Source organism: Haemaphysalis longicornis, unplaced genomic scaffold (assembly GCF_048455015.1).
Source record: "Haemaphysalis longicornis isolate Haplotype H1 unplaced genomic scaffold, Haemaphysalis longicornis Haplotype H1 scaffold_7, whole genome shotgun sequence".
In the NCBI taxonomy this organism is placed as follows: Eukaryota; Metazoa; Arthropoda; class Arachnida; order Ixodida; family Ixodidae; genus Haemaphysalis; species Haemaphysalis longicornis.
The window spans coordinates 65,874,974-65,892,635 of NW_027526422.1; the positions used below are offsets into that span (position 1 = coordinate 65,874,974).

At 49.7% G+C, this 17,662-nt stretch overlaps 1 protein-coding gene across 24 annotated transcripts in view; it reads right to left on the reverse strand.

Moving 5' to 3' along the window:
- Window positions 1-454: 454 nt before the first annotated feature.
- Window positions 455-17,662, reverse strand: part of LOC144145839 (uncharacterized) — an 80,216-nt gene continuing 63,008 nt past the window's right edge. For 8 of the 24 annotated variants that reach the window (XM_077677613.1, XM_077677610.1, XM_077677611.1 and 5 more), the window contains 2 exons: window positions 15,152-15,556; window positions 456-735 (listed from right to left, as the gene is read on the reverse strand). In XM_077677613.1, coding sequence (XP_077533739.1) covers window positions 706-735; window positions 15,152-15,556 — 435 coding nt within the window. In that variant the 3' untranslated portion in view covers window positions 456-705. Of the gene's footprint in view, window positions 736-15,151; window positions 15,557-17,662 lie in introns of all 24 variants that reach the window. The other 16 variants (XM_077677616.1, XM_077677607.1, XM_077677614.1 and 13 more) reach the window with 5 other exon arrangements.

Genomic DNA, 17,662 nt, shown 5'->3' on the forward strand with positions numbered 1-17,662 from the left:
TTTACTGGCTGCGCTTATGTCGCAGCAATGTAAACGACGCTGATGGAACAAACAGGTTCAGCGGGTGCTTTACCCCACCGCCCCAACCTGAACCCGGTGTCTCACCAATAAAGTGTTTTTCTCTCTCTCTCTCTCTCTCTCTCTCTCTCTCTCTCTCTCTCTCTCTCTCTCTCTCTCTCTCTCTCTCCCTGAAACAAAAGTTGTCATCGCGAAACCCGTTGCAGCCGTATTAAATGCCGTGTTCTAAGCTATAATGCCGACAGCGAGTTCTAATTTCTCTCTTTGAAAGGAGCCATAATTTATGAGTTTACTACACAGAGTAAAGCAAGGCTTCTTACAAAAACATCGGTGTGGAGCTGAGAGCATGGTTAATGTAGAAAAACGGGCCAAAAAATAAAACGGGAGAATGTATGAAGCTCCAGAGACACATGACAGAAATTAAGATTACGGCTTTTATTGCGTGTCGCTGTACATAGTCGCATAAGCACAGGTTCCCTTGGACAATAGCTAGATGGTTAGCTTGGTTCCCAAGTTCCCAATCCTAAACGCGTGCATACTGATAGTTCCCCAACCTGCGATTCGAACGTCCTAATTTCTTCATTCAAATTAATGTAAATGTCCTGAACAGTGCCTTGAAATCACCATCACATCTATAACACACAGCCAGAGACGTCCTTGCACGAATTCTTGACCAGTTTCTTTAAATTAGTCGCTATCAGTTGGTGCAGAGCCGCCCTGAAGGAGAAGAGAAAAACAGACAAAGGTCATTAGACATAAAGATCAATTTACAAGTACGTCCTCAAACATTCTCATTTTCGCATTTTCTACAAACATCTTGCCTGTATGGTCATGGTGATAATCCCTCTAATTCCCATATTTTATGCTGTAATTCTATGTTATATTACACGAGCTCCCAGCTTAAAGGGGCGAAGAAGACAGAATACAAGTTTTGCTTTGTCCCAATGATAACAATACCAATCTAATATTAAAATTGAAAGAAATGTGATATTCCTTAGAAGAATGGCTCGAGTTTAACACTTGAAAACCTAGCTATGATGAGCGAAAGCAAAAAAATATGCGCACAGTGTTTTCTGAAAGTTCGCCTTTGCTTGAGATTTCGTAGACTGCCGTCTAGATATATCTACTATATGATTGAATTCATCCGTTCGCTCGCGCTGAAGGGCCAGTGCAGACAGCTGAACCGACGCGGAATTTATTGCGAGACTGAGAACCAAGCGCCGGCAAAGCAACACTTTGGTGCGCGTGCATCGTGTGTTTTCCTAATTTCCATGCCTGTAAACCCAGTGCGCGCAGCACTTTCACATATCAGTCGTTAAAGCCTTGCCAAATAACTTGCGCTGAACCGCGCACAACGACGGCCGAGTCGGCGGTGGGCAATACGCCGCAGTCGAAGCAGCCGTTTCACCCTCGCCTCCTGGTAGAGCACCGGCGAAGCTCCGCGCAAGCGAAGGGGTAAGAAAGATACTGCTTGCGAGCCGAAGGTACAAGGTCATTGTGGCGCAATGAATACCCTCGATAAATGCAGCGTAGTAGCGCTTTCACCAGTGGCTAATCCCCAGACACTTTCCGGCGACGTGTCTACGGCTTCAAAGAATCTTGCTTGTGCGATTGATGGCTGCCGACAAGACCACTGCGAAAAAAATACTGCGGTTTAAACTCAGCTAACCTTTGATATGCAAAGCAAACGCTTGGTTTAGTCTGGTTGAGTCTTGCTTGTATTGTAGGTAGCTGTATTGCTTGCATTGTAGGTAGCCTGTAGGTGTAGGTGTACTGTAGGTAGGTGTATTGTAGTTTAGGTGTAGGTGTATTGAAGGTAGCTTGCAGGTAGGGTTGTATTGTAGGTATTGTAGGTAGGTTGTATTGCTGACCACGGCTCAAAACCGTTTGGCCCCGTGCAACGCTCGCACAAGAAGGCCTGGCTGCGCTTTCATTCACGGCGAACGCGGCGTTCCTCTTCGCCGGGCGCAGGAAGAGTCACGTAGCCCGAGACGACCCAGCGACACATGCGCGGGAGGCTGCGGGAGTTAGTCGTCTGCCTAGCAGATGAGCGGCCCCGACCGCCGCTGCTCAGCTGATCAGTTGAGCAGAACACGAAAACGGGGCCTTCGTCGAACGGGGCCTTCGGGGCGCAGCGCCGAAAGCGGCTCTGGCGACTCACGTGATGCGCTGCAAAGGGTGTGTCACCGGGGTGTCTCTGCGGTTAAATGAAGGTGAACTTGCGCATCCGCGACGAAACAGCCGGACCGGAGTTGTAAAGCTTTGCTTTTAAACGCGACTGGGCGATTCTAGTGGGGCATCCAGTTCCGTTTGATCGTATCACATGCACGCTATCGTGTAGTTAACACACCGACAACTTTGTTTTTGGTGTTGGCTTGTTGTATTACTCCTGCCCATACACCGTGACTCTAGAGCGACATCTGAGTATTTGTCAACCTTTCTCGCCTTTTTGGAGTTAAACGTTCTTCGTGGCCGGAATATACCCGAATGAGTTACCAAAGCCTAGTTCTCTGAAATTACACAAAGTAGTAATTTGTCTTCAAGGACCGCAAGGACTAAATAACAGAAACGCCTGCAGAACCTTCAACTTAGTTCACGAATTTGTCTTCATGTATACGAGTATTTTCGCATGAACAATAGTGGTTCTTGAATGATAAATAAATGTCACAATGAAGTCATGCCATGCATAGAGTTTTATACTAATATATACTACAGGGAAATCTGGCGCCACTGGCTAGGGGAGCCCCGCTTCTGCAAGCGTTCCGTCCTGTACCGGGCAGGCTCGTTCCACTTGTTTTTGGCATGGTACAAGAACAGGCTGAAAAGTTCGCTCTGGCCGCCAAAAAGGAACAATATTGCTCTAAAAGGTGCTTCAAATTTATTGTGCTGTTATGAAATTGAATCTCCAGAACGATTTATGTCTTCGATTATTTAGAAGCTTCATGCAGAATGAACAAGAAAAAAATGGTACCTTTTTTTGCTCATTTTGGCTTTGAGACCAAAAAGAAGCCATATGGGTAGCTAAGCCAAGTAGGCAAGAAACGTCGCTAGCTGCAATGGCGCCATTTTCGGCGGCCTGCAATTGCAGCGCCAGAATTCCCTCTAGTATATATTAGTATGAAACTATGACGCCATCAGCGTTTGCCGATGATGCTTAGCGGCTTCCCTTTGTAACGGGGTAGTGTTGCACACATACCTCAGTCGCAACACCACTGTATAATCACCTCGCCAAAAATAAAAGAAATACCTTTTGAGAAAGAGGGGCGGACAACGAGTGGAAGACACAACCTTCTCATTCGTCCCTTTCCTTTTTAATCCCGTCACGGGCTAAATAAAAGTTTCTACTATACTACTACTACTACTACTACTACCGTATGACTCGCATAATGATCGCACTCGCGTAATGATATAGCATCCCTGAAGTTCCTCGTCAATACACGACTTTTTTATTTCCCGTGCAATGATTGCACCGCGAACTTCCCGCAGCCATATGTCGTATATATATGCCAAGTCTAGATGACGATGGTCGTGCTTCCCTTAGTTTCCTTCTCTTTTATAGCGGACATGGCTACGTTATTGCCGCGGACTTGATAATATTAGCGATATCGGCAAGCATGAGTTCATTATTGATGCGGAATAAACTCTCACTAAATGCACATAATGTACTCACAAGACAAAAAAACGCGCTCGGCTTACTGCGTCGGCAGCCGTGTCTTGATGTCCCACACTGTGACCGCAGTAGCCACTTATTGATCGACCTGCTCTCACCTCGCGGCAAACTCGTTTCAGCGCGTTCCGTAATTCTGTCGCGTTCTGTAATGAAAACACTGCATTTTGCCTCACTCGATGGTCATTCGGTGGTCGGTGGAGTTTTTAGTATGTTTTTATTTGTTATATTTATTATGTTCATGAGACTTATCGTGAGCATTCGGACCTGCAACTTGCATTTTCTGCGCTGAAACTTTCTTGCGCGAAAAATTTCCCGCGCGTAATGAACGCACCCCTAAATTAGCATTATTATTTTGGAAAAATTACGCGAGTAAATACGGTACTAGTACTTTATGAAATGTTTGTGCCAGTCTGAATTTGTTCGTATGTCTTCCCAGACTCTTCTCTGCCATTTTCCCGCCGACATTTTAACCTTTTACTAACCTCTACTTTACTAAGCTGGTCTCTTTACTGCGCCCTCTGTCGTGTTAGGGCAATATTAATTATCCGTCTTGTTTCTGAGGTTCCCAAAGGTAGGGTGCCCCTTTTATGTTTATACGGTGGCAGAGCAGAGAGTTTTCAATGTGCTGCGTGCAGTCATTATGACGCGATTTTCGCTGTCCCATCTAACCAATGCATAGAGACCATCCCAAACACAGCGTGTTTCAAGGCACGACATCGTGAACAGAATTGATGCTCCTGTTTACATTGCTCCAAGAAAGCAACGGCAGTAAGGGATGTAAGGATATCGTTATAGCAATTATTTTCAAGTCAAAACGTTAGTGTTGCTCCAGAAGCGCCTGCTTGTTCCTGACGGTCACATTCAATAAGGAATACACACGAGGTGTTAGATTTTTGTATCCAGAGCGCCATTTGCATGATGACACCCTTTCATCATGCAAGTTGTGACCCCAGATCCCAACCATGAGGCAGAGATAATAAGAAGGATCAGAATGGGGTGGGGTGCATATGGCAGGCATTCTCAGATAATGAATAGCAGCCTACCATTGTCGCTGAAGAAGAAAGTGTATGACAGCTGCATCTTACCGGTACTCACCTACGGGGCAGAAACTTGGAGGCTCACTGAGAGGGTTCAACTTAAATTGAAAACGATTCAGCGGGCAATGGAGCGGAAAATGATAGGTGTAACATTAAGGGACAAGAAGAGAGCCGAGTGGGTCAGGGAGCAAACTGGTGTTAAAGACATATTAGTAGAAATTAGGAAGAAGAAATGGACGTGGGCAGGGCATGTAATGCGAAGGCAAGATAACCGCTGGTCATTAAGGGTAACAGAGTGGATCCCTAGAGAAGGCAAGCGCTGCAGGGGGCGCCAGAAAGTTAGATGGGCAGATGAGATCAAGAAGTTTGCGGGGATAAATTGGTCACAGTTGGCACAGGACCGAGGTAATTGGAGAATAATGGGAGAGGCCTTTGCCCTGCAGTGGGCGTAGATAGGCTGGTGATGGACCCTATCGCTTATTTTACCATTCATATTGATTTATCCTATTCCACTTCAGTGCGCATGTACAAGAAAGAAATATTTTACCGACCTCAGAATAAAAAAAAATATCGTTTTTTGCCGCGACATGTTTTTTTAAATTACTAGATAAACTTGTTTCCTTTGTAAAAAAAAAGGGTACGCAGCAAATGTTCCATCACAAACATTTACTTTGCATTTACGGGTTTTACGGAATATTTTTATTCACAAATACGCTTACACAGGCTTCACCACTCGTTTAACCATTCACAATGTATGACGTCCCAAATCGCAGTGCCGGCAAATGCCGCAGTGCCGCGGAGACATTCTTCACCCACTTATGTGCATTTGTCTTAATAAACAACTGCCGACCCGATAGGAATACCGATATTCACGACACTAATCTACCAATATAGAAGACACTAATGAACCAATACTTAACCGTCATAGACCGCTTATTTGAACACTTTAGTGTACCTGAATGATCATCGTTGTTGGAACCTTGATAGCTATGTGAGTAACCAACAGAACGAAAAAGACCTCCAAAAGCTCCTGTCCTGCGCTGCTCGAGTCCACTGTTGGCCACCGAATCTTCTTGTTTCATCCCTCCATCGTGTTTTGGCCTACCCATTGTGGGAACGGCGCGCAGAAAAGGAGAAAGAGGTAGTTCGGGGCACGCGCAGCGTGTGCGCGCTGGAGCGAGACGAGGGACTGAGGCAGTGCGTGCCTGGGCTTGGAGAAGATCGGACGTCTCAGGACGGGTTCGGTTCAGACCTGACTAAAGGTGTGGTTTCTGGGGACTCGGTGTCTTTCTTGGGAGCCGCGGCCGGGCGCTAAGACCACGGTACCACATTTGGCGCCCTGAACGTGGGGCCGGCCGTTGGTTCTCGGGAAAGACATTGTGGTCTTCTTCCTCTTTGTTCTAGAGCGTTCGCTGTTCGCGTCGCTGGTGTCTGGGGTATTCCCCGGTAATTCTATGGAGATTTTTGTGTCGCTTTTCTCGCAAACAGTGGCATTTCCCTTCTGATAGCGCGGCGGCGGTAATCGCTGTGTGCCCTTTTTTTTTCGTTTCGTGGTGCACCGGATTCCATCATGGAGCGTAGGCCTCGCCGGGGTGCAGCCACGCCTTCTGCTCGACGGAGCCTCTCGGCCGACCCTCACGGTGCCGGCTTTGGATCGGATGCCTCGGCGGTCGTCGCTACCCTGGGCCCGATCGCACGCCTCTGCGAGAATCTTGTTAATCGCTTGGAGAATTTGCAGGTGGGGCCCGCTGGTTCCGGGCATGCGCCCCCCACGAGCCTCGAGGCGCCGCAGCGCGTGCCGGCATTCCACCCGAGCCTCGCAGTGCCACGGTTCACGGGCTATGACGACTTCAAATCCGTGGCGGACTTCCTGAGCGATCTCAATGTTTACAAGACGGCGTCGGGTGCTTCGGACGAGTTCGTGTTGACCCGTGTCCTGCCGGTTGCCCTGGAGGCATCGGCTGGTCGTTGGTGGCGCCTCCAGACCCCGTTCGCGTCCTGGGCCGACTTCGAGGCACGGTTCCGCGAGGAGTTCTTGCCTCCCGACTACGACTACCGCATCCGCCGTGAGCTGGAGGCACGTACGCAGCACCCGCGCGAGGGCTTGCTCGAATACATTCGAGCTATCCAGGAGCTCTTCAAGCGAGCTATCCCGGGTGCGTCTGACGCGGAAATGGTAAAGCACGTCTTGCGGCGTTGCCATCCGCGCTTCCGACCTTTCCTGCACGGTCGTGATTACTCCAGTTTGGAGGAGATGGCGCGATCAGCTCGAGCAATCGAGGACGCTCTGATATCAGAGCTGAGTTATGTACCCCCTCCGCCAGTAGGAGAGGCACTTGAGCCAGCTTGCGCATGGAGAGACACCTATGAGACTTCGCCACAGCGAAGTCCACAGCGGCGGGCTTGAATTCCCCCCGCGCACGAGGTCCTTCTGCCCTTGGCGACAGGCAGTTGGAGCGCGGAAGACCACTAGATGGTGCAGCCCACGGCGGGAACTCCCCGCAGCGGTTAGAGCCAGGGTTCCTGCGTTGGGAAAACAGGCCCTCTTTACTGGCAGGCTCACCGCTCCCCGACCCGAGTCTCTCCCTTGGGGGTCGGCAACGAAATCCTCTGAACTCCAGAGGTCCTTCTCGTCCGGTCGTCGAGACGGGAGGGTCGCGGGGCTACGTGCCCAATGGAAATCAAGCTGGCGGCTGTTACCGATGTGGACAGCCTGGACACTTCCGTCAGGAGTGTCCTGAGGTGATGGCTCGTCGCCAAAATATCAACAGCCATCAGGGAAACGAGTACGGCCCGCGATGCTAATGGCCACCAAAGCATCGCTATGGGCTCCGGATATGACGAACGGCGAAAACTTGTGTTTTTTACCCTCTGCTTGTAGTGTTGAAGCGCCGGCACAGCCCATAGCACCGCATGTTTCTGTTTACGTGGTTGGAGCGGACATTGACGCCTTGATTGACACTGGCGGCAGTTTGTCGCTAATTGGCGATACAGTGTTTGAACTTTGCCGAGCACGTGGTGTCAAGTTGCGCAAATGCAGCACCCGTTTGCAAGTGGCCAATGGTGCTGTTGTTCAAGCACGTGGTGCTGTGCGCTTGCGCATTTCTTACGCAAGCAGAAGGTGTCGGCAGCGCTTTACGTACTGCCCGGGTTTGGCGGTGCCCATGATTTTGGGCAGGGATTTCATTATTCGCGAGGGCCTCCTGCTTGACTTGGCGGGTGGTGGTTACAGATTGGGCAATGACGCAGAACTGATACCTTTTGTGGCGTCAACGCATATCTGTACCGTGCCAAGGTCAGCCACAGTCGCAACGAAATCGGTGTTGCCTGAGCGAATCAGGCAGTTGCTTGAGGAGTGTCCTTGCAGTGACTATGAGAGGGAGCAGCTCGCCTATGTGCTGGAGCCGTTTGCCGAAATGTTCACGGAGGCCCCTGGGCGGACAACCGTCCTTCAACATCGCATTGACACGGCAGACGCCCCTCCTTGGAGCTGCAATCCACGGCCGCTCAGCATCCAGAATAAGGCGAAACTGGATGTCAGCCTTGACGAGATGCTGAACACGGGGGTTGTGCGGCCGTCGCAGAGCGCCCATGCATCTCCAGTCGTGTTGGCGCCAAAAAAAGACGGCAGTGTGCGTCTCTGCGTGGACTACCGTCGTCTCAACGACGTAACTGTAAGAGACGCATATCCTTTTCCTGCCGTAGAATCCATCATTTCCTCGCTTGGTGGTGCGCGCGTGTTTACCACTCTAGATTGCTCACGCGGCTTTTTGCAAATTGAAATGCACCCTGATGATATTCCTAAAACCGCCTTCATATGCTACAGGTGTCTTTTCGAGTTTGTGCGCATGCCGTTTGGGCTGAAGAACTCCCCGAGCTCGTTTCAAAGATTAATGGACATCGTCCTTGACGATGTACGTTATAAGTACGCGATGGCCTATATGGATGACGTCGTCGTCTTTTCGCGCACCTTTGAGGAGCATCTCGTGCATCTCAGAGATGTGCTTGACCGCATGAAACGCGCCGGTCTCACCATCCATCCTAAAAAGGTCCAACTCGCGACAAGCAAAGTTGAATTGCTCGGCTTTGTCGTGGACAAGGGAGAGCTTCGTCCTAACGATGCCAAACTGAAAGCAATTACAGAGTATCCGTGCCCGCGTGACGTTAAGAGCTTGCAGCGCTTCTTGGGCATGATAGCCTTTTACCGCAGCTTCATCCCTCATTGTGCGGAGCTATCACGTCCGCTGAACCAGCTACTACGGAAAGGCGTGAAATGGCAATGGGCAGAGGCTGAACAGCAAGCTTTTGAAGCACTGTCTCGCGCAATCGCGACAACAGCGGCGTTAAGGATACCGGACCTTAACAAACAATTTGTGTTGCAGACCGATGCTAGCGACTATGGACTGGGCGCAGTGCTGATGCAGGAGTTTGAGGGCGTTCTCCGTCCGGTCGCATTTGCTAGCCATACGCTCACTCCGGCTGAGCGCAATTACACGGTCACAGAACGTGAGTGTCTAGCAATTGTGTTTGCACTAAAGAAATTTGACATGTATCTTGACGGTGCCTCTTTCACCATTCAGACTGACCACATGGCATTAACGTGGCTGCAGCGTTTGCAGAACCCTGCTGGTCTTCTTGCGCGCTGGGTGCTTGCGCTTCAGCGCTACGATTTTACTATCCAGCACAGGAAGGGTTCGCAGAACCAAGTCGCTGACGCGCTATCGCGCGCGCCCCTGCCGCCATCTTCGGACGCGGAAGCGCCGGCGCTGGTGGCTGAAGTGGATGCTGACGCACGCTGGGGTACGCTGGTGAGCAGGGCAGATCTTCTCGCGGCGCAACGTGCCGACGGACTCTGCCGTAAGATCATTGAGCACGTCGGGGCACAGGGCGCAGCTCCCACCAGCAACAGCGCTGAGTTTGATACATATGTGTTGGCGGAAGACGGTCTCCTGCTACGGTATATCCCGCAGAACGATGACGAAGCTAATTCCCCATTCCGCGCTGTTGTACCGCGTAAGCTTCGGAGGGCTTTTATCCGTTACTTTCATGATTCAGTTCTGGCTGGACACAGCTCTGGCAGCAAAACTTAGGAGAAGTTATGTCGGACTGTCACGTGGCCGGGAATGAGGCAGGATGTGCTGCGGTACGCCAGGAGCTGTCACGTGTGTCAGACAGCGAAACCCCGAGTCGGTTGCCCGCCCGGATTGATGCAGTCTGTTGAGAGTAAGAGCCCCTGGCACATCGTTGCTTGCGATATCATGGGCCCTTACCCCCGCAGCCCGCGTGGGAATTGTTATTTGTTTGTGGTGACGGACCATTTCACGAAGTGGGTAGAGCTGTTCCCGCTACGTACCGTCAATATACCGAATGTATGGAGGTGCCTAATGGAAGTGTTTTCGCGCTTTGGGTTCCCCGCACAGCTCATAACGGATAATGCTACGTATTTTACGAGCAAATTGTTTGAGGACAACTGCCGAGCTGTAGGTGTGAAACACAATCGTACGACCACCCATCACCCTCAGGCAAACATAACTGAGCGTGTGAATCGCAATCTCAAGGCGATGCTAATTGCTCATACGGAGCAACACAAGGATTGGGATGCTAAGCTACCTGAGATTGTATTTGCCACTCGCACCACGGTGAATCGTTCAACCGGGTTTACGCCGGCTTATCTGAATTACGGTCGGGAGATGCCATTTCCTCTCGACAGGACACTTCCAGAAACGGACACGGGTTCTGGTCTGTCGCCTCATGCTGTGGCCGTCCGCCAGCGCCTGCGTGACGCGATACAGGCTGCCCGGGAGCAGCTTGATGTTGCTCGTCTCCAGCAGGCGGAGCAGTACAACCGGGGTCGTCGAGATGTTCAGCTTGCGGTTGGCGACATGGTTCTCCGGCGCACTCATCCGCTGAGCGACGCTTCACGCAAGTTTTCCGCGTCGCTAGCTCCTAAATGGGAGGGCCCTTTTACCGTAAGCGAGAAGCTGTCTTCCATCACGTATCTTTTACGCAACAACAGGACAGGTGAACATGCAGGCCCGGTTAATATAGCCGACCTTAAACGGTACCATGCGGACTGATCATGTTTCTCTTTTCAGAGGACGCCTTCGCCTAGCGTTGCGTATGGGCGCTAGCGAAATAACAGAATTAGTTTTTTTTTCTTTTACTATCCACATTTTCTTTTTTCTCCTCTGTTTATTCTTGACCTGTCTTTTCTGTAAAGCCTTGATCAGTCCTTTATGGTTATTGTGGGGTTCACCTGTTCCGTAGTACTAGCTTGGCTTCCTCTTTTTTGTCCCCTTTCAATATTTTTTGTTTGTATGTTCTTCTGCACGCTCTCGTAGATGCCCCCGCCACCACGCAATCTTCCTGGGCCCTCTCGGGGATGGGGTCATTCTGCGTATGCACAGGCCCGTTTCCATCCCTGGCTTCCCCGGGCGCCACGTCACCGCCCTCCAACACTTCGCACCGTGGCCACTTGGACGGCCGTGGAGGCAGATCGCTCGGTTGGCTGGGTGTCCCGCCTCCCCTGGGAACTCCAGCCCCGTCCTGAACGTGGGGATCCAGCGGCCGATGTCCCAGAGCCTTTCCGGGGCCGTTTACTCTCGGATGGACATCCCCAGGAACCTCCATCCATCTATACGGCAGAGGAGCTCCGTCGCCTTTGCCCTTACTGCCGGGTGCCGCAAATCCATGTGCCCACGCACCTGGCAGGTGCTCTGCACCGTGACTGCATGACTGCCGCCATTGCTGCAGCGTCGGCCTCCGCAGGACCCCGAACTGAAGACTCAGTCGCTGCTGCCTTTGCCCTGCTGCTTCACCACCGCCCGGACCTCCTCCGCGACCCTCTCCCGGCCGACGACGTCATCGACATGCCCGACGAGTCTTGACTTTGTTTTTGGAGGGGGGGAGAGTGTGGGAACGGCGCGCAGAAAAGGAAAACGAGGTAGTTCGGGGCACGCGCAGCGTGTGCGCGCTGGAGCGAGACGAGGGACTGAGGCAGTGCGTGCCTGGGCTTGGAGAAGATCGGACGTCTCAGGACGGGTTCGGTTCAGACCTGACTAAAGGTGTGGTTTCTGGGGACTCAGTGTCTTTCTTGGGAGCCGCGGCCGGGCGCTAAGACCCCGGTACCACATTTGTGGGAACGGCGCGCAGAAAAGGTGAAAGAGGTAGTTCGGGGCACGCGCAGCGTGTGCGCGCTGGAGCGAGACGAGGGACTGAGGCACTGCGTGCCTGGGCTTGGAGAAGATCGGACGTCTCAGGACGGGTTCGGTTCAGACCTGACTAAAGGTGTGGTTTCTGGGGACTCGGTGTCTTTCTTGGGAGCCGCGGCCGGGCGCTAAGACCCCGGTACCACACCATTCTTCTAGACCCGTCACTAGGTATGCACTCTGTTTTCTTAATTGTTCACTGATTTTCGGTTCATCTCCCTACAGGACCAGCCTAAGTCCATTTCTTTTCTTCATTTGAACTATTATATCTCCTTGTTTGGTATAGGTGTCATGTTTCAACTCCGTATGTCATCACCAGCAGTACGCACTGGTTGCAGATTTTTCTTTTGAGCGACAGAGGTAGCTTACTTTTCATTAGTTGGAAGTGCTTGCCGAATGCTTCCAAGCCCATACCTATTCCGCGCCGGATTTCCCTTGTGGTTAGGGCTAGCTCTAACCCGCCGCGGTGGCTCAGTGGCTAAGGCGTTGCGCTGCTGAGCACGAGGTCGCGGGTTCGATTCCCGGCCGCGGCGGCCGCTTTTCTGATGGGGGCGAAAAGCAAAAAACGCCCGTGTGTACGAGATTTCGGCGCACGTTAAAGATCCCCAGGTGGTCAAAATTAATCCGGAGCCCTCCACTACGGCGCGCCTCATCGCCTGCGTTGCGTCGGCGCGTTAAACCCTACAATCAATCAATCAAGCTCTAACCATCTGTCCGAAGTAGTTGCATTCTTTTACTTCTTCTAACGCTTCGTTTCCTATGCTGAAGAGGAAACTAAATATGGCTGATACGGTTCCTTCACGTGCTCAGACTGCAGGCATCTCACTAGGGGGGTGGTAAACGCCTTGCCTAAGACTACAAGGTCATGTAGAAGATGCACAGGAGACACTTGTGACAGGAGTATTGATACCGAACAATGACCGAGGAGGGGAAACATTCGGGGACACGTTAAACCAACTGTCGTTTGACCTACGACTCCCCATGGTATAATCCCAGAGTTTAGGCCCTTGTTGTTCCTATACAAGTCCGCGTTTCCCCTCCCCGAACCCTTCTTTATAGTAAGCCAAATCGTCACCCCTGGGATCTTAAGCATTTGTTCATCATCATCTTGTCAAAACATTCCATAAAACTGCATGCTTCCCGCTACCTTGACAAATCCGTCCACGCACAAGAATGTCTTGCAAAGCAAAGCGTATACCTTCGCTCCTGTAAGTACGCCAGTGCCATGCTATATTATTTGCACATTTGCACAACGACTGGGTTTAGTATCATCGGCCGGTGATAGTTCCGCATGTAGTGCAGCAGCAGCAAAAACGTTTACGCGTGCATTCGGAACTTCTATTTCTTCCACAAGTCTTACTGGTATGAATATATTCTGCAATTTTAAAGCACAAACATCTCATTTTTCGAGCTTACAGTGACTTCCTATTAATTGGCGTTTAATTTTGTTGCCCTCAGCCAATCCCAAAAGTGTGTTGTCACTGCCATGCGTCATGGTTCTGGAATGGGAGAGTAGCTGGCGAGCCGCCTGTAGATTCTGTTGTCTTCAATGTACGGCTCATTTGAGTGATGTTTGCATGAATTTATTATGAGTGTCACTCCACCGAGGCAATCTTTCGAGTGAACTGAACTGGCGTTTTTTTTTTCTCTTCATAACCCCTTTAAAGGGGCCTTGCAGACAAAACGCAAGTTTGGATCATTCGAAAGATTGCCTCGTTAGAATCACACGTACCCAACTTTTAAGGTTAACTTCGCTCAAATAAGCTACATAATTAGGAAAAAAAGGAATTACCATGCGATCCACTAACTCATTTTCCGCAACAGAACCTACTAACTCACATGTGACAGCTCTGCGATTGGCTGAGGCCGGCAAAAGCAAACGCAAAGTAGCAGCGCTTATAAGCGTGCCGAACGAGCTATTTGAGCTTAGATTTAGGGTCCTTTCTTTTTATAGCAGTAAGAACGGTGGGGTAAACAGTGAAAGTTACGAGAGTGCACGTAAACACAATTACCGATGGCTACTGCTGTTGGTGCTGCGCGCACAATGCTGTGTTAGATGCACAGCCCTGTGGCGCTTTGGGGTTGTGTCAGACGACACTGGCCGATCTTCGTAAACGACGGTGTCTTACGTCACCATATTTGTAGTGCGAACACCATGTTTTACGAAACGATTTTTTTCTGACAAGAAATTTTCGTGTTACGTTTTTTTCGCTGCTATGCGTGCCTACCAACCCACTAATTATAGAATGACACATTCGACGGTCGAGCGCCGCGTAAACATTCATTTAATGCGCCGTTTATTCGTGTCAGTTTCGGTTTCCACAAAACGAATGCCGAGCGGCCGCCATGACAGCAGGTATCACGTGACGTCACCATTCTTGGCGTACTGTGCCGCTCAGGACGCGCGAGCGAGCGAGCGCACGTGCGCTCCAAGACCGGCCGAGGTCCCTACTGTGCCCACGCGCCCGGGCAGCATGACGTCAGTCCCAAAATCATCACGTGTACACACAGCAGAGCAGCGCCTACCAACCACAGCCAGCGCGTCTGCTTCGTTACGGGAGCCCCGACGTCGGCAGTTTGAGGCAAGTAGCAGATGATGTCATGTCGGCCGCTCTGGGCTTTCTCGTGCGGGAGAAGATTAAAATGGATTTAAAATATGTTACTCTGAACGAATGCTGTTGAAACTTGGTGGGAGATACCTCCTAATAAAAATAAAGCTTTTTGCATAGTTATCTAGGCTTTGAAATTTCGTGTCAGTACTTTTTTGACAAAAACAACACAGTTACAAATACGCTAAAAAAAAGCAGAAAACGACCAGCCGCGGTATGGCAGCGCCACTAGATTGACTAACCGTAAACGAAGCTCCCCTGCACACACACATATATATATATATATATATATATATATATATATATATATATATGACATAATTGCATACGTCACGAAAACACGATTTGGCGGGACAATTGATTGATTTGTCAGTGAAGAAAGCATCCTTTGCTTTCGGACAAGGACTGGGGGTACCACAAAACACAAAATCTATCGAATTAAATAAATTTGTATTTTGTCGGCATGGCCCATTGAAATAATAAAAGTGTCTCGCTGCATCGTGCTTCGGCTGCAGCAAAGGGGCCACTCAATCACGTCTATCTTCGTTTAAGACAAAGTGACTATAGTCCACGGTGTCAACATCGTTTTTACACGTCATCCCTACTCACCTCACTAGCTGCGCGTTGCACGCGGATGGCATCGTCCTTCGGTGCATCGCGTCTGGCAGGCGTTTGAGAAGACGCAACAAATGGCGGCAAGACCTCCTCAGGGCGAGTGCTCGGCCTCGATGCCGTGCTACTTTCCGAGATGTGAAGCCTCTGCTCAGTTTCTGCAGCCAGCATGGATGCAGTTACAGGCCTCGAATGTTCCTCCCCCGCAGAAGAGCGGCGGCGGTTGGCCTGGTACACGTCGCACGTTTCGAACTCGTGCACAGCGCGGCACTGGATGCATGTGATGTGTTCGCACAGAGGACAGCTCAGTTGCGATGCGCTGACGCCAACAAAAGCAATGAAGGGGCAGTGTGCACCGGCGCAGTGAACTTGAATCTCTTCCTCCTGAATCGGTGGGTTGAGCTGCAAATAAGAGTAGTGGAGGCAAGTTTAGCAATCTGATTAGCGCCCAATGACACTTTTTACTCTAAAACAGTAATTTTAAAATGGGTTACAGGGGTCCGCTAGGTCATTGCAGGTGTCCGCAAAGCCCTAGCGACACTCGCCCCTTCTGTGTGTCTCTCTTTCCCTCCAATCTTTTCCTTTTTGCCAAACCTTGTCGAGAACGCAGAAATGTGGCTTTTCCGCGGATCTACACTCTAAACTTTTTTTACTCCCATATACTCCCTAGAGGTTCTTTTTCGCCTGTCATCTAGTGGTCCTCCTTGTAGGAGTTTTTTAATACATCGAAAAGGGAGGTTTTGTTTACCTCCTCAAAACCGGGTGTTTTTACGTGATAGAAAGGAGGTATTTTGGGAGTGCTAAGAAATTTTCGGGAGCATTTAAGGAGATCAAAATGGAGTATTCTTTACTTCCTCAAGGGCGTCTTTAGGTGATGTTTATGGAATTTTAAGGCGGTTGAAAAGGCGCCTATTATGGCTCCCTTGGGAAGTACCTATGCTATTTTAGGGGCGTTTTCAGGAGGTTCAAGGGAAGCATTTACTTCATTTAGATGAATTTTTACGAAACCTTGGGGAGTTTTGTAGCCTTCGCGAGGGGAGTTTTTAGGAGGTTCAAGGGAAGCCTACATTTCCTTTGAAAGAAGTTTTACGAAAGTTTGGGTTGTTTTGTAGTCCTTCCGAAAGGAGTTTTTTCAAGGCCACAAGGAAGAATTTCTAGTTCCCTGCGGGAGTACTGATTTCACATGGTTTTTCTCGGCTTCAGGTTTGTTGCAAACGAACTTTCGCATACAAGTTTACCTGGTACATGGTGTACACAAGGCAGTTCCGAAATAAAAAGTTAGGGCGACCTCCACTAAGAAAGTACAAATGGTACACTGCTAAACAACACGCCAGTTAGGAATGGAAGACCGCAATACAATGCTAGTTGAGCAAACCGTAGAAACAATATTACTACAAGAACCGGAAATACGCGAAAAACAAAGATAGGCACAAACACAACCGCATGGTAAGCGAAATCATTATATAATACTAGCTAATCGAGAACGCGTCAGTACTTATTAGAACTTATCAGTACGCATCAGTACTAAGTAGTACACAAAGTTAAAAAAATGGTTGCAGTGGTTTACAACAACAAAAAAAAGTTCAGTTGGTGGTGAAATGAGCGAGAGCTGTGTAACGATTTGATATTGAAAAGTATCGAGCATTTTTTAGGTGGTAAAGGCCCAAGAGATGAATGATGTAGGAGACAGACAGCATTGAAATGGCCATGGATAACTGACTAATATAAAGAACGAAAAATATGCTGCGCAAAATACCAGCGCGTTTTGATAAAGACACAAGTGCGCCAAGAAAAGTAGCACACGTTTAGCGTCGGCTTTTTGCACAACAGAATAGCTGTGCGAGAAAGCCAGAAAACAAAGGACAAGCATGCAATATGCCACGGCTTTGCAACCTTTAGGTGCAAGAGGGAACTGTTCGGCAGTTTACAGCAGTACAGACAGAAATAAAGGCGGGCATTGAATAGGCGTGCGTTCCACATTGCCTGCAAGTGCACGTTTCGACACGGATCAGCCCTAATCATTGTGGGGTCACCCACCCCTTTGCAAAACTGAAAAGGTGTGCACACCCCACTCATGGTTGAGAACCATTGCTCTTGGACACGAAGGCAAGAATAAATAGCCTTACGGTGTCGTCAAAGCAGCTCGGTGTAATGGTTCGCTCGAAACGGTGGCACACCCACAACCTTACACCCAGCTGACTGACTTCCTATTACATATTAAGTTGGCAACGAAATGCCTTGGTAGAAAGTAGCTTTCGTGCTTTGTGTTAATTTTATTATTTCATCAGGAACAAGGTTATCAAAAGAACAAATATAACCAGGACAAGGACTGCCAGTAGAACACTTCCACCCACCCGTAACAACGACGTGAACAGAAGCACATTTTTTGTCGTTCAAGGAGAACCGCGGAGGTGTGAAAGCTTTGGCTTCATAACAATCACGATAAAATGTAAAACCCCTGACGTATCCAACTTATTAGTGACAGTGACCCTCGCGCTTAAACTACCA